Source organism: Purpureocillium lilacinum (assembly GCF_023168085.1).
Source record: "Purpureocillium lilacinum CBS 284.36 DNA, scaffold_3, whole genome shotgun sequence".
Taxonomy (NCBI): Eukaryota; Fungi; Ascomycota; class Sordariomycetes; order Hypocreales; family Ophiocordycipitaceae; genus Purpureocillium; species Purpureocillium lilacinum.
In genome coordinates this window covers 4,454,202-4,479,908 of record NW_027072113.1, presented here as the reverse complement: position 1 = coordinate 4,479,908, position 25,707 = coordinate 4,454,202, and the positions used below count along the sequence as shown (strand labels likewise).

Here is a 25,707-nt window from a genome sequence, read left to right as displayed (position 1 = left end):
TCCTGAACCGTCGTATTCCGAGCCCGCCGCCAGGGGTCTCCGGGGCCCAAAAAAATCTGCCGGGGAGCTGCGCCTCAGCGATTTCCGCGTCGGTGAAATAGGACTGCTGCTGGAGCTTCGGTTCCCGCCTGGTCACTGACAGGTTCGACGCTGTTGACAGAGCGAAAGGGGCCGGCCGCCAGGGGGTATGTGGTAATTATCTCAGCGGGAAAAAATGAGGGTTGCGTGCTATGGAAACATGGGAGCTCGGAGCCCGAATCGGGCGATAGTTCCGGCCGGCGGGGTGGGATAGGACCCGATGAGATGCCGTGGCGGGCGGTGGGCTGGAGGGATGGGGGTAGGTGGCTGCGGATGGGCACGGGCCTGGATCGCCTTCTCGCGGTAGTTGCGCTGCGTGCAATGGATGCGCCCCCGCAAGACAACGAAGGGCTCAGGAAGATGGCGGCGTTGAGGGCGATGCAATGCCCTTTCCTTGATGCTGTATTAAATACCCCGGTGCCATCACAACGGTGACGGTGAGAAAATGCGGCGCGGGTGATAAGCCCGCCGAGCGCGGCTAGCGGGAAACGGGGTTAACGGCGCAGCGAGTGACTGGGACGCGGGTCTATGATACGTTGACTGGGCGAGGTCGATGATGGCGTCAGATATGGATTTGCAAGCAACAGGACGGCGGGCGGGGAGACGGTTTGAGTTTCGGCGCCCTCGCTGGCCCGTCCATGGATCTCGAGGCCCCGCAGCGCTGGTCACGCCATTTGCCCAATTGCTTGCTGCGCGTCCAACGCGCCTGCCTCGGATTGGAGCCCGTCTGTGTCCTTGTCCATCCATGGGCAGGCGCTCGAGAGTACTCCTGCCAAGTCGGCAGCTTCGTCATGCACAAGACCTGGCTGTACGATATTGCTCCTTGTAATGCGGGCGGTTGGCGGGGTACCTTGGATTGGGCTTGCTCGACGGCTGCTTATCGTCCTTCCAGAAGTGCCTTCCGTCTGATAAGCGATGCCGGTTGTAATAATGCTGAAAAAGGAAAGAATGATCCAGCTCGGCCCAAAATGCGCTCATCAGCTCAGAGCAGCGCTTGGACGCCTATGGGGATAGCCTCACTTGCCTCATTCGCAGGAAGAGCTTGCGTTCACGTTCCGCCCTGGTTGTGCATCGCACCACCTGCACAGTTGATAAGCGAAAGCATCTGTCAATGCGCCCATCGCCAGTCGACGCGTGGACATGGACGCGGACGCATGCGCCAGACTCGGCCGCGGGAATTGCTCGCATGCGGGTGAATGTTTCACATCTTCCATGGCCGTGTCGCCGGGTCTGCCAATGGTGGTGCAACACGGCGGTCCGTGGGAGTGTCTCACATCGAGCTACCCCGGTCGGTCGGCCGTGCCATGCCAGGCCATGCCATCTCATCGACGGAGCGGATGCAAGGAACGCCACGCCACAGACGCGCGGGTGCTGCGCCGCCGGGGCAGATCACAGATCATCAGCACCCAAATGGCACGGCAGCCGCCGCGGCCGAGTGGGAACGGCGGCCCGATGGGCACCCCAACTGTGGTCGAGCTTCCAGAACAAAGTGCAGGCGCTGCAGCCTGTCATGCTGCATCGAACACTAATGCGCCTGGCTGGGCTGGCAGGTTGTCGTGCAGTCCGGTGAGCCCCCCATCGCTAGCTAGCTGGCCTGCTTCCAGGCTTCCAATTCCCTGCTGCTGTTGCTGTTACCGTTCCAGCCTGCTGTCGCTGCCGCTGCCGGAACCAGCCCCAAGGCCCCAAGCGCGCCCGCCGGAATGCGCCACCACCGACGATGACACAAATGGCTCCCCCGATTCATGCGGGCGGCGATGGGGACCGGCTGCGCGGACGTTTGCATTGTTTCTGGGCTGCTGCACGTACGAAGTACACGTTGGAGCATGCCCTGCACCAGCTGCCCGTTTGGCCATGCCAACAAACGACAACGGGCCGACGACGCCTCGCCACACCCGGACGGGGCCTAGGGAAGCTACAGCGAACCAGCCTCGACGTGGGCCATCCATCCGTCAATCCTGTCACCTGCCTGCCTCGAGCCTCTCCACCATCTCCCAGACATGCCGTCTGTGCCTTAAGCCGCCACTCCCCTCTCTCCGCGCGTCCTGACCAGCGCCACGACATGCCTCAATCTCGACGCCCTCTGTCGACTCCCGGCCCCAACAACACCATCCCCGCGTCCTCCCCGGTCGTTGCCTCGAGCTAGGGCCGTCATGGCGCCGAGCCGGGACGAACCCAAGGCCAGTAATTGGTCACAGCCTTCTGTGCCACGAGGGACACGCGAAGATCCCCGGCGACGCTCGAGAACCCATCTGCGACGTCATCTGGCGGTCGTCGTCGTCCTTTTGTGCGCATTTGTCCTCGCCTACTTCCGAGCTCCCGCCTGGACGGGTGCTCCCTTGCTCTCCTCCGACGCATCACTGCACAGCGTCTGGCACAACATATCCGGCGATGCCCAGACAAACGTGTGGGCGAGCGACGCCCTGCCTGCTGGCGACTGGCCTGAGGACCAGTATCTGCTCGGCGTCGGCAAGGCCGACATCACCGGGCCCGTCGTCGAGTTGAATATGATGGGGTACGCAGACTTTGCCCAGATCGGCAGCGGTCTGCGACAAAGACTATATTCGCGAGCCTTCATCGTCGGCGATCTCCACAACCCATCCGACCGCTTCGTCTACCTCGTTCTCGATGTCCAGTCCGGCGATACGGCCGTGCGATACGGCATAATAAGGGGTCTTCAGGCTCTAGGTCCCCGGTACTCTATGTATGGCCACGACAACGTGGCCGTGAGCGCGACTCACTCCCACTCTGGGCCCGGCGCCTGGCTCAACTACCTGCTCCCCCAAATCACCAGCAAGGGATTTGACCAGCAGAGCTACCGCGCCATCGTCGAGGGCTGTATTCTCTCGATCCGGCGCGCCCACGAAAGCCTCGAGCCCGGGTCCTTGAGCTTCGGCAAGACCAAGATCCCCAACGCCGGCATCAACCGGAGCCTGTACGCATACCTCGCCAACCCCGCCGAGGAGCGTGCCCGATACAACATCAGCGCTCATGACGATGGCTCGGTCGAGATGGACATGACGGCGCTCAAGTTTCAGCGAACCTCGGACGGCAAGAACATTGGCGTGCTCACCTGGTTTCCCACGCATGGAACTTCCATGCAGGCCAACAACACCCTGATCACGGGCGACAACAAGGGCGTCGCGGCAGACATGTTCGAAAAGGCTGTCCGCGGTGGCGAGATGGAAACTGACGACTTTGTCGCCGGCTTTTCGCAGGCTAACATGGGAGATGTCAGCCCCAACGTTCTCGGGGCGTGGTGCGAGGACGGCTCGGGGCAGCAGTGCAGCTTTGAGGACAGCACCTGCGGCAACGGAAGATGCAATTCCTGCCGCGCCAAGGGCCCGGGATCCGAACAGGATGACCACGGTGCATCCTCTTGCCTCGAGATCGGCAAACGGCAATACGAAGGAGCTTTGCGGCTCTACGAGTCTCTGAACACCGAAGAACCCATCAACATTCAGGGCGAGGGTGTCAAGGCTTTCCACGAGTTCCATGACATGTCCAACTTCCACTTTGCTCTTCCCAACGGCTCAACGGTTCGGACATGTGCTGCCGCTCTGGGCTATTCTTTCGGGGCTGGAACGTGGGATGAACCCGGCGCCTACGATATCGTCCAGCACGTGTCCACCAAGGCAAAGTCCTCGTTCTTCTGGAGGATCGTCACTTGGCTCCTGAAGGCGCCTGGTCAGGATCAGATCGAGTGTCAGGCGCCGAAGCACATCTTGCTGGACGTGGGCGAGGTGATGCGACCGTACGAGTGGACCCCAAACGTTGTCGACGTTCAGACGTTCCGAGTCGGCCAGCTTTTCATCATTGTGAGTCCTGGCGAAGCGACCACGATGGCTGGCAGGCGGTGGAAAGAAGCCGTGGCCAAACATGGCTCCCGCACCTTGGCCGACGACCTCGCCGACAGAGAGCCTCTTGTCGTTCTTGGGGGGCCGAGCAACAGCTACACCCATTACATTACGACGGAGGAGGAGTATGGGTAAGTCGATCGCTCTCAAATTGCATGCTGGATGCACCGAAACTGACAGACACAGCGTTCAACGTTATGAGGGATCTTCTACACTGTATGGGCCGCACACACTGGCAGCATATATTGACCGGACTGTCTCGTCGTTGCAACATTTGCGAAGCCACAACACTCCCGCGCGGAAGTTGGCAGCGTCTATGGTGCTGCCTCCTGACAATAGCAATCGATCTTTCAGCTTTATCCCGGGTGTTCTCTACGATAGGACGCCACGGGGCCTCTCGTTTGGCGATGTCGTCACAGACGTCAATTTCAGCAAGCTACGCTTTACGCGCTCTGAGACAGCGCAAGCCGTGTTCGTCGGAGCCAACCCGCGCAACAACCTGCGGCTGGAGCAAACGTATGCCGCCGTGGAGTACCGCCCGTCGCCGCACGGTGCCTGGGAGCGCGTCCGCGACGACTCAGACTGGGATTTGACATTTCACTGGAGGCGGACCAGCAACATCCGCGGCACCAGCGAGGTGACGATAGCCTGGAGAATCGAGCCATGGGCTCCGTCTGGTGAATACAGGCTGCGATACTACGGAGATTACAAGTCCATCACCGGGCGCATTACTCCCTTTGATGGCGCAAGCAGGGCATTTACGGTCTCTTGAAAGGATCCAAGGACGGCACAGCATGTACGGCACGGAGTTTGGGGGTAATACCATGTTTTGGAAGGCTATGGGTTTTAAGCATAGACAAGAGACAGACAGACAGACAGACAGAAGATGGGCAGGGAGCACCTCGGTGCAAAAGAGGACCCGGGATACATCCGCTCCATAGAGAGAAAGCATACAGCGGCGCCCTTTGCGGCCGCCGTCTCTTCGCTCACGACTCCGTATTACATCACGCTACATGGATTGGGTATCAGCAGCAGAGCCCAACCGCGGACGTGGGCAGCGCTCCTTGTCGTGTTGGGTCCGGGGCATGCGCTCGTAACACCGCGTCAGGGCTCATCATGTGCAGCCGTCAGGCGAGCCCATCCGCGTAGTACGGACTTTTCAAGTGAACCGCATACGACTAGAGCCGGCGCACTGCCCTGCGCCGTTCCGTTACACGGTGCCTGCTGCGGCGCGTTTCTAATTACTACCTGCGAAGTACAAAGGTAGATGATGTCCCTTACTCTTTGTCGATCCGAGCCGGACTTATTCCCTGAAAGCCCAGGCTGGACATGACATGGCGTGACGACGGACCGGACGGACAGGGGGAACGGCGGCGGCAGCGGCGGCGGCGGCGGCAGTTCACATGAAGCAGAGCAAAGCAAAAGCCCCCCCGTCGCGATTTCTCCCGAAAAACACCGCCGCCCCTGCCTGGCACAAGCGCCCGAGCGAGCCGCCGCCGCCGGCGGGACGGGCCGAGGTCGAAAACGTGTTGATCTGCTGCCAGCTGGGCCTTTGGGGCGGCAGTTCGCTTCCCCCGGTGGTGCGGCATGTGTAAATCCCATACATGGAAGGACCCTTGGACCCCTTGTTGATGGAGATTCGTGGACCATGTTAAAAGGTGGCAGCCCGCGCAATGTGGTGGAACGACCGCTTGGGCTCGGCAGCTGGAGCGGGTCACTGTGATGGACGCTCTGATCCTGGCCATTTCTCTCGAGCCGTTTGGAAGCCGCCTCGTTTGCAATCTAAAATGATATATATCATCTGATATTTGTTTCATTCTCGTGAAAGTTATACATCTAAGGCCATCGTGTCGCCGCTTCGTTCTTCATATACAACCCGTCATGCCTCATGAATCTGTGCCTCGCCTTCAAAATCAACCGCTCAGATCAAACGGGATGAATCGCTTCCCAGAACTTCGAGCTCGATGAACCCTCGAAATGCCCCAAACGCCGCCCAGATGCCCTGTCCTCCGCCGGATATCATACAGTCCCCATCCACCAACGCTCGAAGCTGAGGCACACCAACGCCGGGCGTCGTCCGAGCGCCCTCACACAATTCTCCTCCCATGGCGCCCGCACCGATGAGGGTTCTTCGGTGAGCTCATGAAGCAGTACGGCTTCGCGTCTTCGCCCGCCGGCTTGCCGAAGATCTGCTTGATGCCGCAGTACTCGTACCCGTCGCCCATCCAGTCCTTCAGATGCCGGTGCAGCTCGCATCGAGAGACGCCGCACTTTCGGCAATACACCTGACCCTTGACACGAAGCTGGTCCAGACCGCCGGGAGCCTTGTCGCGCTTCTGCTCCATCGGGCGGATGAGCGGGCCAGCGCCTCGCCAGGCCCATTCTCTATCGTTGGGCCCCGAGTACCTGCTGCACAGCGGGACCTTGCCGTACTTTCGCTTGTGAATGGCATACAGCCTCGAGTGGGCGAGCCCCAAGCAGACGCCATCGATCGGGTCGAGAAAGTCGAACAAAGAGTAGTGGAGTTCGGAAGGGAGATCCAGGATAGTCATGCGCCCTGACGGTCGCGGCTGGCCCGGCGCGACAGGCTCCGGTTCCTTATCTGTCACCGAGTACGACCGACGCGGCGGGGGCATCTTTGGTCGGCGAGGGATCTGGACACTCTCGTCCATTGTCGAGCTTGCCGGAGGCATTGCAGGAGAAGGGAGAACTGCGTTCTCTGGTATCGATACCTGGCGATCGACGTGTGCCGCGGTGGCATGAAACGAATGGGTAGGGGCGTGGTCGCCCTGATAATCCGTCATGCTCCATCCCCGCCTTGGAGCCCTCATCATGCTCCGCTTCATGTTCAGCTCCCGCATTCTCTGGGCGTGCTCCTCCCTCGACATAGTGGGTTCCTCCTTCTCCTGTATAGGAGTTCCACTCTGCGAGTGTGTGAGGTCTGCCAGTAGTTGGACCATGTTGGCGGTCGCCTGATGTATATAGGTTGTCGCCTGATTTTTCTCCGGCTGGAGACGCCTCAAGTTCGACCAACGGGAAAGGGGGTCTGTCGTCCCGCTCGTAGGTACTGCCGACGATTCGGAACAGTGGCTGACAGATGAGTGCCGGCGCAGTATGGCGTACTGTGGTGTATCGGCACGAGGCTGACTGTTGAATAGAGGTTTCCGCTAGACAATGGCGCGGTGAAGAGTACGGAGATTGATCCAACAGCACGCGAGGGCGCGCCACAGCCGGGGCCACGATGGGTTATAAAGAACATGGGGAAAGGTCGGGGTCAGCGAACGGCGGTCTCGGTCGGACCCAGCGGTGCTATGGGGACGGGCGGGCCATCGTGGGAAATTTTCCCCTGACCTGACCAAGCCCAAGCGGCCCTCCGTCCCATCCCAGCCCATCCCATCCCATCCCATCCGTTGGCGCGGCCGACGGACTTGGGGCCGTGGCTGCTAGTCGCCCGAGGCACGCCAAACCGCCAACGTCGGAGCCGGTGGCGTCATGGCGAGCCGCCCATCCGCCGTGAGATTTTTTTCAGGGTCCAGCCGGGCGACCGACGGCGCACGCAGGCGCAGCAGGCGACAGGCGTCCGACACCTCGACTCGACTCGACGCAACTCAACCGCCCTCCCACAAAGTGGCAAAGACGCCCCCAGTCACCCGACTCCCAGGAGGGGAAACCCGATCCATTGATCGTTGGTCCAACGGGTCTATTGTGGAGTCGGTTAGCCTGGCAAGTGAATGCGAATTGGGTGACCTCGACAATGGTGGGCCTGACTCGGTGGGCATTCCCTGGCGTTTTCCCTTCCACCTGCGTCAGACCCGTGGAGTCTCACTGCCAACGTTTCGGGGCGTCACGATACGGTTCCCCGGCGCCGAACGTTAACTGGCGAAATGCAGCATCGCAAGAAGCGTCACTTCGTCGTCGTTGCGAATCGGCAGAATTGCTTTTGATTCCAGGCATTCGGCGCAGCGCGCAGCCACGGCGCTCGATCGACAGGGACAGGGCGAATGGGAAAGAGTCGGCGGCAGCGACAGTGCGGGCTGGGTGCTTCCATCGGGTTTCCGACCGGTGGCGTCGAATTCCGAGCTACCCCGAAGGGTCGCTGGACGGGGCCATCCGCACGGCGCGCCGTCAGCCCACCAGCGTCCAGGATCCAGCAGGTGACGGCGGCCGCTGCCTCGAACTCTCGGCGGCGGCATCGAATGACGGCGGGAATGGGTCCCGCGGTCCTCTTTGCGGATGCCAATCGTCAGAGGCGGTTTCGACGGCGTCAAGCGGCCGCTCCAGCTCCCCACGGTCTCCACCAGCCCGGGGATCGTGCGTCTGCACGACGGCATCATTGCGGGCCTCGCTGACAGACGCGGACCCTTGGCTGTGTGTGTGATCGTCTGGGACGGCACAGGACGGGCAGGTCCTCCCGGAAGATCTCTTGGTAATGCATTGACTTTGCAGCGAGTGGAATGCTGCGGCGCGGTGCTTTATCGCTGGCGCCTTTGCAGTGCTGCGCGGTGATCTCGGTATGATGAGTGCAGATGGAACGACTGTGTACAGCGGGCCGTCTTGCAAAGCAAGTGACCGGCGTGGCCGACTGCATCAAGAACGAGGCCACGATGGGCGACGGCAAAGACGGTGCGAGGTCTGCAATTGTGCCGTCACACCGCAGCTGAGCCTCAAATCGAGACCCTTCCTGCCCTTCTAGAATCATTCCGCCGCCTGCGCGGCAGGGACCTGCCTTGCACTTGCCGCCAAAGACATGTGCGTGGTTGCATGGGTAGCGCCCTTGACGTGCAGCCATGTCTCATCCACGTGCTGGCAGAAAAAACTCGTGATTCTTGCAGTGCCATGCCATCCGCCGCAGGAGCTTGAATGCACATAGCAGTCGTCAATCGTCCATGTCAGGGGCAAGGCGGTTCTTCTCTCCCGCGACCCCGCGAAATGCCTGTGGATCGGGCGACGAAGGACCCTGGGTGGCCTGATGGTAGACGCAATGGACCCGTCGTGCCGCTTCCGCAGCGTGTCAAGGGCAATGCCTGCGTACTCAAATGAGCGTTGCAAATATTGAGGCCTAAATTACGGCCACTCTCTACCGCCGCATTATGACAGGAGCACGGAGCCAGAGGCAGTGCCACGAGAGTAGACATGTAGCCCACCACGGTCGCTCACAACTACTTGTTCATAGGAACCGGTCAAGGCCGATGAGAACAAACCGAACACGTCCAGGCCGAGCACATTGCAGAGTTGGTCTCTATTAGATGTCACGCACGCACCCAACAATTGCTAGAAATTCAACCGTCGAGGCCTATCGGAGGGACGTTTTGCCCGCGCCTCAGCTCCTGAAACGCCGTACTCTCCTGCAGTGGTAGAAAGCCCGCCAGTATGTATCGATCGAATGCTATCCGAGGAAGCCCTGACACGGCTGCTGCTGCTGCCGCCGCCCGCATCAGATGGCAACCCAGATGAGCATAATGACCACGTCCATGCCCTTGCCCTCGCCGCCGTCGTACTTGAACGTCCACATGCCGTCCTTCTTCTCGTCCCAGTACGCACCCGTGGCGCTGTGCATGCCGCGTCGCCCGACGTGCGGCTTGCCGTCCGTGGCCGTGGCCTCTGTGCTCGTTGAGATGTGCGGCTCCTCCGTCTTGACGTCGGTGCCGCCGCGGGCCTTGTTCAGGGAAGACGTCGGGACGAGGTGCTGGACGATGGTGCTGTTGCAAGCAAACTTGAACGAGGGTGCCGACGCGCCCTGGGGAGTCGACTCGGAGATGACTGCCTTGAGCATCGAGCTCTGGTGGGGGATGGTCAGTCGCGGTCATTGACGGCAGGCCAGCCGAGAGGGGAGTCTTACAATGATGCTGGAGTTCCATTGCTCGGTCTTTGCGTGGTCGTAGAACTCGGCGTTGCCAATGGCACTGTTGCAGACCTGCGATGGAGTGTGAGATACGAGCATGCGGAGTAACGTCTGGCAGGCTGCCCCTGGTAAACAAGCCACGCTGGTCAATACATACGTCGGTGGCGATCTGCTTGAGCCGGTTGAAGGGAACGGGCTGTTCCGATATCAGTCCACAATCCTTTGACATCATCATCGGTCGCTGAGCATACAGGAGTGGCCATCTTGGGCGAGTTCTGTTCGAAAAGGGGCTCGATCGGGGGACAGGCAGCGATTGAGGGGTTCCGGTAAACAATCGTCTTCCGTTAGGGCCGCGGTTCGTCTCTTGCTGTCAATCTGCGTGCCGCGAGGCGTAACTTGTCAGACTTTCCACGGGGCCGCGTAGGGAATCATCCGGCGTCGGGCCTACCTGGGGCAACGTCGTCGGCGCTGTGCATGTGTCTATCGCGACGAAACGTCCGTGCCTGATCGTTTTCCCCTTTGGGCCAGTTCCTCACCAGACTGCTTCGCGGGGCAACCGGCACGTGACCGGCAGCCAACCAGCCTGCCCACGTGCACCTGAGCTCTCCCAAAGCAGCATCAGAAAGTGGGGGGAAACCATCACTGGCTTCCCATCGAACCGCCTTTGTTCACAGTCCTCGAGGCTTTCGATTTTTTCCCTCCTTTGTACGCCGATTCTATACTTAATCCTTCCTGTCCTAATCGTGTCTCACATTTGGCCCCGGCAGGGACTTTCGCCAGCGAACCGACGATCTACCAGCGGGTACGCAATTGAATACAGCTGCGGGTGTTGAAGCTACCTGCTACTGGCCAATCGACACGAGACGCTGCTGTTCAACCGACCTATAACTCGCTCCGAAACGACTACCCAAGCGACTGTGCGACCATAGAGCCGTTACAATGTCCTCCCAGCCGCTTCTCCAGACTGCGCCAGGTACGCAATGCGCTTATGCGAGGCCCCCTCGCTGTGCCACACGAGCACACCCGGCTGACCCTCTCTTCCAGGCAAGCGCATCGCCCTGCCGACCCGCGTCGAGCCCAAGGTCTTCTTCGCCAACGAGCGAACCTTCCTGTCATGGCTCAACTTCACTGTGATCCTCGGCGCGCTGGCCATTGGCATGCTCAACTTTGGCGACCGGGTGGCCTTCATCTCGGCCTTCCTCTTCACGGGCGTCGCCATGCTGACCATGATATATGCGCTGGTGACGTACCATTGGAGAGCAAAGTCAATACGAGTGAGGGGCCAGGCCGGCTTCGACGACCGGTTCGGCCCGACCTTCCTGGCCATCATCCTGTTGCTGGCCGTCGTCGTCAACTTTGTCCTCCGCATCACGGACCAGTCCAATAAGCAGAAGCACGGCTAGAGGTCCGTCTTCCGCACCTGTTGAAGGACATGGCTGTACAAGGACTCTGCGAAGTGATTGGAGCCGGCAGGTTGTAGTGCTGCTGAAGAAGCATCCGGCACCGGTACGAGGAGGAGGAGTTTCGGCGGTCGTCACATTTTGAAGATGAGAATAGGATAATGGTGTACTATCAGCGTGAAATGCAATTTGTCTTGGGTATCATAGCTTTGGCCTGTCTACCAACGTGAACCTTGAACGCCTCCCATGCATGTTTTGTTGTCTGAACAAGTCCTATCGGCAAGTGTGACGAGCCGACCTCTTCAATGTCAAGACTCGGCCGACTGCACCGTCACGCTACTCTTGCTCTTCAGCTCCGGTATTGACTCTGACGCGAAGAATACCCTCAACGATCTGATGGTTCGGGGCGGGGGCGGCATGGTAGCTTTCTCGAACCGAGTACTGTTCATGGTTTCGAATTCGCCGTCGTCCGAATCCTCCTCGGCGCCATCCCCCCGCAGAACCGTCTCCTCCACCACGTCCGCCGTTTTCTTCGCCTTCTTTGCGTCGGGCGGCAATTCGAACAGCTCGTTGTACTGGAACCAAGCCTTCCCCTCGTCGGCGAGAACCCGCTTGCAGTGCTCGACGATGGTGACCAGCTTGCACACCTCCGCAGGCCGCGCGTGGAACAGGACGACGCGCGGCTTCTTCTTCTCCGCCGCCGCCGGCGCGCCGACATGCGCCGTGGCCTGGCTGACGCGCTTGCGGATCTGCGTCGAGGAGATCACGGATGCGACGAGGACATCGTATTTGGGCTGCAGGTCGGCGATGATGGATTCGTGCGGCCCGATAAGGGGAGACTTGGTCGGTTCGGGCTCCTGCGAGCGCCGCTTCTTGGGCGCCTTTGACGCGTCGTCTGTTGCGTCTGTTGCTTCTTTGCGCTTCTTTGAGTTCCTTCCGCCTGTGGTGGTTGACATTGTTGCGGTGAGCGAGGTGTGTTTGGGGGGGATGTTGGACGTCAAGAAAGTGCCTTGGAAGAGCGTGGTTCAAACAATTCGTTGGCGGGCCCCACCCTTCCCGTCCACCGACAACATCCACCCTTCCGCGCACACCGACGTCTCTCTTTGCCCCTTTGGGTACGTATAACAACGGACAGCCATTTCTGAACTCCCCAACTCGCCCATGGCGCGCCCCTTGTCGACAACCCTGGCCCCATTGCATGCATGTTTCTGTCGTGTACCGTGACAGATTGTCGGTCCGAATGGAGCGGTTGCCGGCTTGTGAGCGCCTGGGGAGCCTGTTCTCGCTCCAGCACATACAGCTCCCGGCATCCGCTGTTTGACACCGCCTTTTACCTTTCGAGTTCCGGTGGTCAATTTGACTCTTCGGAAGCACGAGTTAGAGTTTGGCAGCTGGTTGCTATGGCGAAAGGGAACCCGCACTTCCTGAGAGCTATGCGCAGCGCCAGAAGTCCATCAAGACCAGTCTGAATCGACAACACAGGGAGGCACGCTCCCGAGACAAGGGCTGCATGACCCATGGCAAGCCATGGTAGGGTCTCGAGTTATACAGCAAGGGCCAGCATCACATCCCTCATGGCCCATGGCAAGCCACGGCAAGGACTCAGGTTATACCAGCAAGGGCCGGCATCACATCCCCTGTGAGTCCGACCCTTTTGAGCTGCGGCGCAGATGCCGTGCAACTGATCTACCCCGGCCCCCTGATGGTGTGAATGCCCTCTTTCTGCCGACATCTTGTCGCCAATGTCTGCTCTGTGGACGAATTTGACTGTCCATAACGCCACGCCTATGCGCGTCGACACACAGAACGGAGCAGGATGCTGCTGCTTCTTACATGGGCCTGTTGATAACGCCGCCCCTGACCCGCGTTATGATGCAGAGCGAGCGCGGGAAACCGCTCTGATTACCACTTTGTGTTGATAACGCCGCCCCTGACCCGCATTGTAACGCAGATCGAGCTCGGAAAACTGCTTTTATTCCCACTTTCTGTTGGTGGCGCCGGCCCCTGTCTGGCGTTGTGGTGTGCACCGAGCTCAGGAATCTGCTGTTATTCCCATTTTGTGTTGATAACGCCGCCCTTGTCTGGTTGTGGTGTGCAACGAGCTCAGGAAACTGCTTTTGTTCCCATTTTCTTTTGTTGATACCGCCGCCCCTGTCTGGCGTTGTGGTCTGCAACGAGCCCAGGAAACTGCTTTTATTCCCATTTCCTGTTAATGGCGCCGCCCCTGTCAGGCGTTCGGACGCAGAATCGGTTAGGGCGCTGCTTTCATCAACGAGTACGGGGTACACCAAAGTGAGGTTGCGATACCAGTCAGAACGTGTTCTTTGGCAAGCTTAACACGCGGCGGAAACTGGCTGTGAATTTTCATGACAATCCATGGCAGGGCTCGCCGTTGAACTTGGCATAGGCTCATAAAGACATGATGTGGTCGACAATGTCATGCCGTTGCTCGCCATCACCAACTCTGGTTGAGTGTCGTCGGCGTCAAGCTGGACTGCCAAGGCTTACGCTCGGTACTCGTCTGCAACCCCCCTCTCCCATCCGTCTACAGCTTTCGACAACCCGACATGGAACTACGTCCCGAGGCCATTATTTCCATCACCATTGGGCTCGTGGTCATATTCTTTGCAGCCCTTCCAACATGGGAAAGAGTTCGGAGGTGGTGTAAGCGGCAAAAGTGGCTACCCTATACCTCACCCAACCACGATGGTTTGTCGGCCCGTTCTTGTTGCACCCGACGACGGTGTCGACCGAAGTTGTAATACAAAGTACCGGTTGCTGATATGTATGTGAGGGACAGAAGAGACGATCTTGCCAACGGCGACTCGACAGAGCGCGTGGCTGGGGCAGGGAACGGACCGACACCCTGCCACCGCCGTGTGCCGCATCTCCTTGATGCTCGACTGTGTGCTTGTCGCACCGAGTGTCCAAGGTGGGCGCACAGCTCGCGCCTCTCGGCACCCCATGCTCCTCTCACGGGGCAATTTTCCCCACGAGTGGGCGTCGCGGAATGCGTCGCAACATGCCGAGCAATCCGCGGGGGATTCCAGTCGAGATGGTTGAGTGGATGCATACGCAACGACGACGCTATGACCTGAGAGCGCGCGGTGCCGAGGAGAGCCTCCCCGGTGTGGAATCAGCTTACAACATGTGAGGTGCTCCGAGGCAGTGGGCCCTTGATGCTAGCTCGATGAATTCACGATCGGGTGCTGCAGGTTGCTGTCATTCTGGAGCTTAACCGCCGGGGTAGCGATGAGGATGGGTGGGACTGGTGGTGTTGCGGGGGTACACAAATAGACACATAATTTTGGGGTTGATGCATGTATCTCTTATCTAGGCTCGACTGTGTGGGTTGGTGTCGGCGAGATACGAATTTCGCACGAGTACTGCGCGTCGGCGGTTCACGCTGATGCTGCGCATATTTCGCCGTCCTTCGATGCCCAGTTCATCACTCAAATACATAATACAGTCACAGCATCTCCTCGTCCACATCCGCAACGACGATCTTGCACAGAAGGTGTCTGGCATTGCTGACACTGGACTTTTGAGGCGACTGTGAAACATGGGCCAGAGTCGGCTGTCGTCACAAAGGAGGAGGCTCGCCCATGCGCTAGCAGCAGATAGACGCTGCTAGTGTGGGTGGCTGCAGGGGATGGCGAGATGCCTTTGTCCTGCACGCCCCTAGCAGCGACGCGGCTTATCGCGGTCGTCTCCGTGGCGGCGATCTGGTGCAGAAGCCGCGACGGGGTTCCATCGCGACAGTGTCGAGCGGCGGCGGCGGCCTTTGATCTGTCTTGGCCGTTGTGGCAGAACAGCCGACGACGGCGTCGAGCAGGTGCCTCAGTCGCTGCGCGCATGAGGTTGTGCGTCAATCTGGCTGGCCAGCAGCAGCAGCAGCAGCAGCAGCAGCAGCCGCCGCCGCAGCAGTGACGAGCGAACCACTGACTGCAGCCTGGTGGTGACGGGACGCCAGCCATCAGGGCAAGGCACAGGGCGGATGCTTTCCCCGTCTGGAGCCCCGACCTGCTCCTCCTCGCCGCCTCGTAACTGAACCGCGGCCGAGAAAAGTGGTGCGACTCCAAAACTCTCATGCTCTCGCAACATTCGTGTGTCGCCGATAAGCTCTGCCCTCGGCTCAGTATTTGCTTCTGCTGCGACGCGAGCCGGCTCATCAGGGCCCGCCCGACACACACGCACACACGCTCTGTACGAGTTTCTAGCTGTGACTTTGTACGGCACAGTACCAGCCGGCGCGGGGACGAACATAACGCTTGTTGAACCTTGTGATACAGTAACTGTACCTCACGCACGCGGTACCATCAGCCAGAACCCGTCGCCGTCGCCTGCACGGCAACAAGGCGACGCCTGCGGAGGAGGTCCGAAGTTGCGAGGTACCCTGGCGGCCCTGCTCAGAAGATCCTTGTCGAGACACCCCCATCAGCAAACAGGCAACCTTGGCTTGCTTGCTTGGGTACCCTGCGCGCGCCGCACCGCAGCGCACCACCTCGCTGCGCGCCTCCAGCTGTTGGTGGATCACCAGGACCCAACCGGGGAGCCACTTGCAGGCACGGCACGGCAGCCAGGCAGGCCTGAGCTCGCTCGCAGTGGAGGGCCCGTCAACCCTCGCAGGCAAAAGCGCAGGGCAGGTTCACCGGCTCACAGGGGCCTTCCTCCCCCCCCGGCACCAGCCCGCCCAGGCAGCATCCCCCCCGGCGGCCACCCCCAGCGTAGGTGCGTCTTCATTTGCCCGCGGCGGCCACCATCTCGCCATCTTTGTCTGAGTCGGCCTCCACACCCCCCTTGCAGGGCGACGCGGACGGTTCCACCCCCCAAACAATCTCTCGTCCAGAGGGCGAGGCCAAGGCGCAAAGGCGCTTTTCGGCCCTCTCCTCGTCCTCCACCACACCTCGCGGCCGCCTCGCCATTCGTCGCTGCGCACGCAACTGAGGCGCTGATTGACTGGCCGCCGGGCTTCGTTTTCGCCTCCCCCGGCCCAGTCACACTGGCCCGGCGCCCATTCATCCATCCATCCAGCCATCCAGCCGCCATTGCGTTGCGTCCGCCCGCCTGCCTGGGTCCGTCTCTGTCCTCCGCCGTCCCGCCTGCCCTCTCGGTCGCCGCCACTAGCCCGCTTCGCCATTGCTGCTGCTGCTGCTGCTGCACTTCGTCTGGCTGCCGCCTGCGCCGTCTGCGCTCCTCGCCGCCCCCTTCCCAACCTTGAAGCCTGGGTCGTTCCAGGTTCCGTCGTCTTCCCTCGCCCTCCCTCCCCCCCAGCGCCAGCGCCCTCAGCAGCTGGCAAAACAAACCGCGCGCCAGCAACGCCTCCGATTCCTCCCCCTTCTCTCCATTTGCCTCCCATTTGCACCTTCCTTTGCTCTGCAAACCCCGTTAATTCTCCCCTTCTCCTCACCCTTTTCCCTTCTCTCGCTCTCTCACTCTCAGTCGCTTGTTTGCGTCACTGGAGCCACGGTTCGAGGCTTTCGCTAGCACTCGAACGCAACCGCTCGCTGGCGTCCCTCGCAACCGGCTCGCATCGCGTCGCCGTCGCCGTCGCCGTCGCCGACCCCTTGTCGCGCGCGCTGCGCTCTGGTCACTTGAGGCGTGTCCGACTTGCCCGAGGGCCACATCATCACCCCCCCTTTGCCCAACCCGCATCTGACGACCCAGCCTGATTACGTCAGCCTCGTGTCGCCCCATCGCCCCATCGCGACCCACCTGTCGCGACATCACCACTTCTGCCTTGGCCCGTCTCGTCGTCCACCAAACGCGAGACGACGCATCGCACCGCGGTCTTCTTGTCGCGGCGCAGACTTTGGACGTCGGCTCCCCATCCCAGGGCGCCTCCATGTTTGCGTTCTTCAAGTCCGACCCCCGGGGAAGCGAGAAGAAGGCTGCAACGCCAGTTCCAAGACCACATCTTCCTCAAACTGCCGTACCGATACCCAAGCCTGCGACAGCCGCCGTGCGCGTCTCGGCTTCCAAGAGAAGTCGGGACTGCGACGAAGACTCGGATGCGTCGCTAGAGGACCTCTTGCCGGCGAAACGAGCCAGGTTCGACTCGGACAGCTCGCCCGAAGACTCGGAGACTTCTCGCGACAGCCTGTCGTCTGCCTCGACCGGTTCGCCCTGCGCTCTCGAACAGGCGCAGGACATCATCGAGCATCAGTTTGGGCTCGAGGTGCTTCTCAAACACAATGAGTTGAGACTAATCAACCAAGAGCTGGCCAAGTGCCAGGTCGCTCTTGAACAGTTGCGACGATGCCACCTTATCCCGTACCCTCAGAGCTGCCCTACTCCGGATCAGATGCTGGACATCAGCAGCGGAAAGGGCCCTGCACTGGCAGGCCAGCCTGGCGAGCCGGTTCCCAGGTGGGCTCCTCCATTTGGCGTGGTCGACGGTCCGTACGCTCGGCATTACGCGAAGTGGCTCATCCCAGACCCGTCCTTTGATGGCATGCAGCCCGAGTGGCAGTTTACCGCAGAGTACGCGCGTGGGCGGACCGCCGTCACCGAAGGCAGGACGACGAGGAACAGCTTCACCGAGCCAGCAATCACTGGCAAGGGCCGACCCATTCGGGGCATCGCGGGCCAGAAGCTGCAGGCCTTGTCTAACGGCTATCCTCAGACCAAGGACAAGGCCGGCCCTTGTGTGTTGAAGCGCTCCGATGGGCAAACGGTCAAGCTTGTGTGCCTGGACTGCAACCGTGAGAACTTCTCAAGCACGCAGGGTTTCATCAACCATTGCCGGATAGCGCACAAGCGTGACTTCAAAAGCCACGAGGAGGCTGCCATGCAGAGCGGCCAGCCCATCGATGTCGCCGAACCCAACCCTTCTTCTGCCGCTGAAGACAAGACGCCTACGCCGGCGTCGAGCACCGCCTTCGTGCATCCGCTCGCCCGGCAAGACATGTCGGACCAGGAGGCGTACCTTGCGCTCCGCTCCAGGATCCAAGAATCCCTCAAGCTGTATCATGCTGGTAAGCTGCCTGGCGTCGATCGCATACCGTCGTCTCGTCGTGCGCAGGGCGCCCCAACCGGCCCAAGCACTCAAAAAGCCAGACCATCCAAGTTCGCGGCCGCTTCAGACGCCCCGTACTTGTCTCGCTTGATGGAAAGCCGAAACTTCAGTGGCAGCCTGCATGATCTCGTCGCCGACGCGAAGACCAAGGTGTCGTTCGAGGATATCACTCCCGACGAAGACTCAGACGCGTCTGAGACTCCTCCGTACGGTTTCCCGAGCGGTCTTGGCGCTCCTACCGCACGAACGCCAGTTGTTATGCGAGTGCCGGCCGGTAGCGGCAAGTCACCGGCAGTGAATGCCGGGTCCGGACGCCCGACGAGCAGCAAGGGCCGCCATCTTGATGCGCACCTCATGTCTCCAACCGATGACGCTGTGATGCCGAAAGGCGGGTCCAATGCGGTGCTGTCCGATGAGGACATTGACATGGACGACGCAAACCTCAGCCCAAACACACTGATCAGCAACAACGCGCCGTCTCTCGTTAGTGACGACGGCGAGTATGATGACTCCGATGAGGGCTCATCGGTTTCTGGGTCTAGCGATAACCTGGAAGACGCCTCCATGTCGGACGTTGCTGAGATCACGTTGGATGACGAGCACGAGCCTCGAGCTCTACGCCGTGGATCCAACAGCGTGGCGGGGCCCGTGAAACTCCGAAAGGACGACGCGAAGCATGTCACCTTCATGAGCCCCGTGAAGAACAGTGCCAAGCAGCGAAGGTCCCGCCGCGTCTAGGGATGATTGTTGGCGTGAAGCCGCCTCACAATCACCACTCTTCCGTTCTGCGATTTCCGATTCTCTGCATATATGTTCCAGCGGCCTTTCGACCCTCCCCTCGAAAGGCTCACTGGTTCCTCGGATGCATGTCAGCTTTGACGCGTCTGACGATTACCACTCGTACACTGTTTAGTTGCATCCCTTCGCCATCACGCCTTACATTTTTAAAAGGAACGACCGGCCGCCGCTGAGACGGCGACCAAACAAGCAAGTTCAGGAACGGGGTTCACGCACAGCCCCACAAGGATCGAGATTATTATCGGGGGCCATGGGTATCATTGTTGGTTGGCATGCGTTTGCTTTGCTTGTTGTAGAGACGTTATGGCGCAAAGGGCCTGTATGGGAATTGGGCCGTTGTTTTTCTCATTTTCACGATCGCGTTGCGACGGAGCAAGGCAACATGGCGCGATAGTGTGTAGGATGCCGACGATAGTGTGGGAAGCCTGGCGAGGTGTACCATAGAAATGCTAGGCAAGCCGCGAGCAAATGAAGACGATGTAGCTCTGAAGAGCTACACGCATTACTCGAATGTTGCAACAGACTGCCTGTGAGGAGAGTTCACATGTGACATTGTACGTAGAGCTCCATCGACATTGTACGTAGAGCACCGATGGAGCGAGACGCAAGGGAAGCAACGGTCTGATGATTTTTGACATGATACGTTATACGTGAATTTATTATTAAAGTATTAACGAGTTCCCCGAGAAGACATGCACCGCGCCGGCCCCATGAAAATTTACAGCAGAGCGGCGACGGCACCAGCGACGGCGACGAACAGGCCGCCCGCATTGCCTGCGAGGGGCTCCGCGGCGTTCGTCTTGGAGGCAGCGGCGGAGGCGCCAGTAGTCGTCTTGGTGGGGAAGATCTCGGTGCCGCTGATGGAGCTGGAGGCGTCGGTGGCCGAGGCGGAGGCGACGGCGGCGGAGCTGGTGACGGACCCGGTGGCCGTCTTGGAGGCCATGGCCTTTGAGCCGTAGAGGGAGGCGTTGGCGCAGTAGGTCGAGACTTGCTGGCGGGCGGGACCGGCGCGGGGGTCGTTGGGGCAGTTGTTGTAGCAGCTGTTTGATGCGGCAACGTTGAGCGGTTAGCTTATTGTGTTTTGCGTTCTCCTGTGGAGGTGGAGGAGGAGGAGGAGGAGGAGGAGGAGGAGGAGGAGGAGGAGGAGGAGGAGGAGGAGGAGGAGGAGGAGGAGGAGTGCGAAGACAGGCGGGGATGGTGGTGGTGGTGGTGGTGGTGGTGGCTTGCGGCTAGTAGTAGTAGTGGTGGTGATGCCACTACGCGTGGGCGCGTGTAAGACGGGGGGGTTCAACGACAGGAGGAGACGTACGTAGCGATGGCTTCGTATGCGGCGCACATGCAGTCCCAGTCTGCGGCTGCGCAGCCCTCGGCCTGTTCCAAGCTCGGACGTTAGCACAAATTGTCCTCATCATCCCACGATGTTCAATTGGCCCCAGGGGGACGCGGGATATGGATGAATGTGATCTGACCTTCTTGGTCTCGCTGGCGAGGCAGTTGGTGACGATGTAGTCGGCAAGGCAGCCGCTCTTGCTGTCGCCGCCCGTCTTGTCGTCGGCAGACACGCCGGCGGCGACGAGCAGGGCCAGAGGGACGAGGAACTTCATTTTGGGCGGGCGAAATGGGGGGGTCGTCGTCGTCGTCGAGGGCAAGGACGTTGAGGGGACGAAACGAACGGAATGGGCGTGCGGGCGGAGAGAGAGGGGAGAGAGGGACGAAGAGAGCGAGAGTCGCGAGTGGTAGAAGAAGCCTCGCTTAGGGATATATGGGCAAAATGACGGGCGAGGATTGGCTCTGGCGGGAGGGTGGAAATTGCAAACAAAAGCACGAGAGATGGAATGTGGGCGAGGGCATCGCTTTATCATTGTCTGGGATACGAAAAGGACAGCCGGGACAGTTCCCCCCGGACGGAGGGCAAATGAGTGAGGGCCTCTGTGACCAAGACCCAACGGGGCCCCTGCGGCGGAGAGACTGGGCTGGAACTGGGCTGGCCCGCCCTCATTCTGGTGCGACCAACTTTTTTGGTTTGTGATGATGGCCCTCGAACCGTTGTTGACGTTTCGTCAAGGCAAGTGTGGCTGTTTTCCTTTTGGGGGCCACGACATGTGTGTGGACGGGCTGTCTAGAACAAAGGGGGAGGGGGAGCTGGCTGGCGTCTCTCTCGCCTCCCCTATTGTCCGCCTGACGGTGCGGGTTGCGGTGAGGTGTGACGCTGTTGCCGGCCCACGCATGTCCCTCGGGGATGGGGGAGGGGGAAGAGGGACGAGGCACAGGTAGGTGGTCGGCACATTCGCTCGGTATAACTGATGCTTGGGAGCTGGTGCTTCGTACGATCGCGAGATTGGTGTGGTGCGTCGTCTGCGCGAGGCAGCACCCACGCAACCGGATGTTTCCCTCTGGTGACAGAGGGGCCCCATTGGCCATCACTCTGCCCGTCTCGCCGGGCGAACAAGGCAGCATGCAGACTCAGGACTCGTACCGGATGTTGCGCAGGGGGGGAGAGTTTCGTCTGCCGTGCCGCCGGCCAACATGCCATCGTGGTGGGCCGCTGCGGCCGTAGCCGGATTAGGAGCTCCCTCCCCCCCAGGCAGGCCGCCCCCCCCTTGCCATCCCCGTGTTTTCTTTGGCAAAACGGGCTCACCATTCCCTCGTGCTAGTGCTTGACGGCTGGCATGCTGGAGCCTCCGGCACTGTTTTTCTTTCTTCTGCCTGGCGAGTTGTGGCAGCTTGGTGTTTGCCCCCAAGTGCTGGTCGACGCGGGGGGGAGAGACAGCGGGAAATGGGCTTGTCTCAATGCGCCTGCGACGGGGGGGAAGGAAAAAAGCCCTGGCCGGCGAGAGGTCTGGTCTGGTCTGGTCCAGCAGACATCGCCGCTGCGCGCGCGCGCGGGAGCTGTCTGTCCGGTGGCGGCGGCGGCGCCGTTGCCCCTGTGTGCTGCCCTGCCCCTGTGTGCGTCTCGTGTAAGTTATGTGGCTGCAGATACGGCGTCCACTGGCGCGGCTGTCGCGCAACACACGGCAACGGACCTGAGAAGAAGCTGTTGTTGCTCGTTGCCGTCGATCCATAATCGCTGGACAACAAGCCAGCCCCGTCTCCGCCGATGGCTAAATGGTCCGTAAATAAGCTTTGGACGGTTTGGCAGGTGCGGCGGCCATGGCTTGAAAACCCCCGCCCGCTCTTTGGTTCTCGGCGTTGACGATTGCAGGTTCCTCAGGCCAGGCAGGCCAATTGCCTTATCACTGCCCGCCATAAATCACGGCACGAACGGCGGCTCTGAAAAGAAGAGCGCGTTGGGACGCGCGGTTCTGGTCGTTGATGCTGCTGCCTTGCTGCCATGATGCTCTCATGCTGCGTTAGGCAGAAGCGATGCCAGCGCCGACGGGGTCCCGAGACGAGGATGGGTATAAGTTTCTCTTCCCAGCCAGATGGAAGGTCTGAAGAGGCCTTTCACATGAAAAATCGGTAGGTATTGTAGCGGAGGAACGAATTGGCACAGAATCGGATCCGGACATTTTCAAGTTTGGCTGAGAGCCCGAGCATCCAAGCTGTCCCGAGCTCCAAAGCTGCGGCAGGACCCGACGTCATCCTGGGTGGGATCCATTTCGACCTGCTGCCCCGCAGTCACCCTCCAGGGGTACGTACTTGGGCTGCCCTGTCCAGCACGACAGCGGCAGCACCGCAGGCCACAAGCTGCCATCGAGCCTCACAGCTGACTGCCCCCCCTCAGCCCCTCCATCCGTCCCTGAAACTCAATCCTCCGCCTCCCGAAGCGTCCCGTACGGACAGCAGCTCAACCGCATCGCGACGAGTCCGCTGCAATGGCTTCTCCGTCTATTACCATCGAGCGCATCCTGGCCGCTGTGCCGGCCACCACGCGCGGTCAGCCCACGCAGCTGTCCGCCGATTCCAAGGGCCAGCGGATAGCTTACGCGGTGAGTCCCGAGTGCAACAGTGTCGCATCGAGCAACCCCTGACTTCTGGATCACTGCAGTCTGGCAAGTCCGTCTTTGTCCGCTCAATCGACAACCCGGCCGACTGCAAAGAGTACACCGGCCACACCGCCCCCACGACCGTCGCCCGCTTCGCGCCGAATGGGTTCAAGGTGGCCAGCGGTGACGCCAGCGGCATGCTGCGCGTCTGGGAGCCCGAGAGCATCGAGAGCACGAGGGGCGAGTACGGTATCATCTCCGGACGCCTGAACGATATTGCCTGGGATGGCGACTCACAACGCATCATTGCTGTCGGTGACGGCAAGGAGCAGTTTGGACGCTGCATTACGGCCGACAGCGGCAACTCGGTCGGCGAGATTATTGGCCACTCCAAGTCCGTCAATGCGGTTGCCATGAAGGCCCAGCGTCCGTTCCGAGCAGCCACTGTTGGTGACGACGCCAACATGGTTTTCTACCATGGAGCTCCCTACAAGTTCAATGAAAAGAACTCGATGCACAAGGGGTTCGTTCTTGGGGCCGCGTACTCGCCTGACGGGAACACGCTGGCGACGGTCGGTGCCGACAAGAGGATACAGCTTTACGACGGAAAGACTGGTCAGCCTACGAAGCAACTAGGCGATGGAGAGCACACCGGCAGCATCTTTGCCCTGTCGTGGTCCCAGGACGGCAAGAAGTTCGCCACGGCCAGCGCGGATCAGACTGTCAAGCTCTGGGACGCTGACGCCGGCACCGTCATCCAGACCTGGAAGTTTGGCGATGGTGTCAGCGTGGCGGATCAACAAGTCGGCGTCGTCATCCCGCACGGCCGAACGGATGGCCTCATCATCAGTGTCAGCTTGAGGGGCGAGCTCATCTATCTCAACGAGGGCAAAACAGAGCCCGTGAGGATTGTGCACGGCCACAACAAGGGCATCACGGCGCTGACCCCTTCCTCAGATGGCAAGGGCAGCGCGGTGTGGACCGGAAGCTTTGATGGCCGAGTTTGCAGCTGGGATGTGGCTACAGGGACCGCTGCGGTCGTCGATGGCGAGCCTCACACCAACCAGGTCGCGCAGCTTACCGGCAACGCCGGAAAGATTTACAGCGCCGGCTGGGATGATACGTTGAAAATTGTTGACGAATCGGCCAAGACGTTTTTGGGACAGTCCATCAAGCTCTCTGCGCAGCCGAAGGGTGCGAGCGCAGGGGACAAGATCGTATACGTCGCCACCGTCTCTGGCATCGCGGCGTACAGCAACGACGCTCTCCTAAAGGAGACCTCCCTCAGCTACACCCCTGGCGCCATTGCGACTTCAGGTTCTTTTGTGGCGGTCGGGGCGGACCAAAACTCTGTCCGCATATATAAAGCCGACCCCAGCGGCGGCCTGGAGCAGGTCCAGGCGATTGCCAACCCTACGGGTACCATCTCCGCACTGGCCTTTTCCAAAGATGGGTCGCACCTCGCCGCTGGCAACAGCGTCGGCAAGATTTACGTCTACAAGACTGGCTCTTGGGAGACGGTTGCCGACAGGTGGTCAGCCCACACTGCTCGCGTGACGTGCATCGCGTGGGATGACTCGGGGGCGTATGCCGCCAGCGGCAGCTTGGACACCAACGTGTTTGTCTGGTGCCTGGAGAAGAAGAACCAGGGCAAGAGGATCAAGGCGGCCAACGCCCACAAGGATGGGGTGAGTGGCATCAGCTGGGTAGAGGGAGGCAAGGTGGCAAGCGCCGGCGGAGACGCGACCGTCAAGATCTGGAACGTGACGAATCTGCCGTAGAAGCGACAACATGCGAGAAAGTCGAACGTGGTGGTGGGTATCTCGATAAGCAGTGGAACGAGTAAATACAAGACCAAGTCCATCAACGCCCTCAAATAACTTGAACCTCTTGACGCTGCCTCGGAGCACCCTTGACCCCCAACATCTAATCGTGTGTCATCTGAGAGACCTCCTCTGCCTTGACCTCGATGGGCTTGATGTCCCATAGTCGAGCCGCGCCACCTTGCTGGTTGCTTACCTGGTGAGGCGGCCAGCGCGTCCTGTTCTCCTCGACAAGAAGCTCCGCCTTATCGATGGCCTCTTGAAGGTCGCGGCGGCTAAGGAATAGTCAGAGCTGATGCAGGTATCACGAGATGGGTAGGGGGAGCGCACCTGGGCTTAGCCATGGTTGCGTAGCCCTCGCGGGCGAGATGTTTTGCCATCTCCGTTTGATGGTCGTCGAGCAGGCTGGTGTTGGGGACGACGATGAGTGGAACGCCAACTTTCCAGGCATCGAGTATAGTGCCGGTGCCTTATTTTCCATCAGCGGGCTGAAGGGTGTCTGCCAGAGTGATTCACTCACCTGCATGGGAGATGATGAGGCCCTGCCCGCGTTGACCCTCGGCGGGCTTGCAAAGGACCATTTCCTCGAGCATCAAGTTCTTCCTGACGTCAAATACATCAACAGAGAAGCCCGGCGGGATCTCATGCTCGAGCTGTGATAGTTTGTCGGTGGCCCAGGGTATGTCGGGGCCGCACTGGATACGGAGGTTGCTGAAGCCCTTGTCCCGGAGGAACTGCCAGAATGACGGCTCAAGTGCTGCTTTGGTCAGCTGTTCGAAGCCAACCGTGGCGCCGACCGTGATCAGGCAGTAGCGCCCGGACGGCCGCTCATCCGCCGTCATACTGGGGAGATGTTGGCGAGAGGAGCACTGGGCGCTCAGCTCAGAAGTGCGGTTGATGATTGAACCTGGTCTTACACGGTGTTCCATCACGGCGGTTGAGGAAGCTCACTGGAGCGCCCCACTTTT

At 60.4% G+C, this 25,707-nt stretch overlaps 9 protein-coding genes across 9 annotated transcripts; 4 read left to right on the top strand and 5 right to left on the bottom strand.

Moving 5' to 3' along the window:
- Window positions 1-2,228: 2,228 nt before the first annotated feature.
- On the top strand, window positions 2,229-4,704 carry PLICBS_004937 (uncharacterized protein; the record flags this gene model as incomplete). Its single annotated transcript, XM_065600625.1, has 2 exons — window positions 2,229-4,063; window positions 4,287-4,704. 2 exons carry the CDS (start codon window positions 2,229-2,231, stop codon window positions 4,702-4,704), a joined length of 2,253 nt encoding a protein of 750 aa, XP_065456697.1.
- Window positions 4,705-6,019: 1,315 nt separating this feature from the next.
- Window positions 6,020-6,892, bottom strand: PLICBS_004936 (uncharacterized protein; the record flags this gene model as incomplete). The annotated part of the gene is made up of 1 exon (XM_018325678.1): window positions 6,020-6,892. One exon carries the CDS (start codon window positions 6,890-6,892, stop codon window positions 6,020-6,022), a length of 873 nt encoding a protein of 290 aa, XP_018175430.1.
- Window positions 6,893-9,366: 2,474 nt separating this feature from the next.
- On the bottom strand, window positions 9,367-10,037 carry PLICBS_004935 (uncharacterized protein; the record flags this gene model as incomplete). The annotated part of the gene is made up of 4 exons (XM_018325679.1): window positions 9,367-9,711; window positions 9,772-9,846; window positions 9,932-9,970; window positions 10,026-10,037. The coding sequence occupies 4 exons, from the start codon at window positions 10,035-10,037 to the stop codon at window positions 9,367-9,369; spliced, it is 471 nt and encodes a 156-aa protein (XP_018175431.1).
- A 676-nt stretch (window positions 10,038-10,713) lies between these two features.
- Window positions 10,714-11,177, top strand: PLICBS_004934 (vacuolar transporter chaperone; the record flags this gene model as incomplete). The annotated part of the gene is made up of 2 exons (XM_018325680.2): window positions 10,714-10,747; window positions 10,819-11,177. 2 exons carry the CDS (start codon window positions 10,714-10,716, stop codon window positions 11,175-11,177), a joined length of 393 nt encoding a protein of 130 aa, XP_018175432.1.
- Window positions 11,178-11,482: 305 nt separating this feature from the next.
- Window positions 11,483-12,130, bottom strand: PLICBS_004933 (uncharacterized protein; the record flags this gene model as incomplete). Its single annotated transcript, XM_018325681.1, has 1 exon — window positions 11,483-12,130. One exon carries the CDS (start codon window positions 12,128-12,130, stop codon window positions 11,483-11,485), a length of 648 nt encoding a protein of 215 aa, XP_018175433.1.
- Window positions 12,131-17,019: 4,889 nt separating this feature from the next.
- On the top strand, window positions 17,020-18,930 carry PLICBS_004932 (uncharacterized protein; the record flags this gene model as incomplete). The annotated part of the gene is made up of 1 exon (XM_018325683.2): window positions 17,020-18,930. One exon carries the CDS (start codon window positions 17,020-17,022, stop codon window positions 18,928-18,930), a length of 1,911 nt encoding a protein of 636 aa, XP_018175435.2.
- A 778-nt stretch (window positions 18,931-19,708) lies between these two features.
- On the bottom strand, window positions 19,709-20,594 carry PLICBS_004931 (uncharacterized protein; the record flags this gene model as incomplete). The annotated part of the gene is made up of 3 exons (XM_018325684.2): window positions 19,709-20,030; window positions 20,300-20,361; window positions 20,460-20,594. 3 exons carry the CDS (start codon window positions 20,592-20,594, stop codon window positions 19,709-19,711), a joined length of 519 nt encoding a protein of 172 aa, XP_018175436.1.
- A 2,211-nt stretch (window positions 20,595-22,805) lies between these two features.
- PLICBS_004930 (WD40 repeat-like protein) lies at window positions 22,806-24,697 on the top strand (the record flags this gene model as incomplete). The annotated part of the gene is made up of 2 exons (XM_018325685.2): window positions 22,806-22,919; window positions 22,979-24,697. The coding sequence occupies 2 exons, from the start codon at window positions 22,806-22,808 to the stop codon at window positions 24,695-24,697; spliced, it is 1,833 nt and encodes a 610-aa protein (XP_018175437.2).
- A 145-nt stretch (window positions 24,698-24,842) lies between these two features.
- Window positions 24,843-25,581, bottom strand: PLICBS_004929 (N-acetylglucosaminyldiphosphodolichol N-acetylglucosaminyltransferase catalytic subunit alg13; the record flags this gene model as incomplete). Its single annotated transcript, XM_065600624.1, has 3 exons — window positions 24,843-25,014; window positions 25,070-25,178; window positions 25,260-25,581. The coding sequence occupies 3 exons, from the start codon at window positions 25,579-25,581 to the stop codon at window positions 24,843-24,845; spliced, it is 603 nt and encodes a 200-aa protein (XP_065456696.1).
- Between the last annotated feature and the right edge of the window lie 126 nt (window positions 25,582-25,707).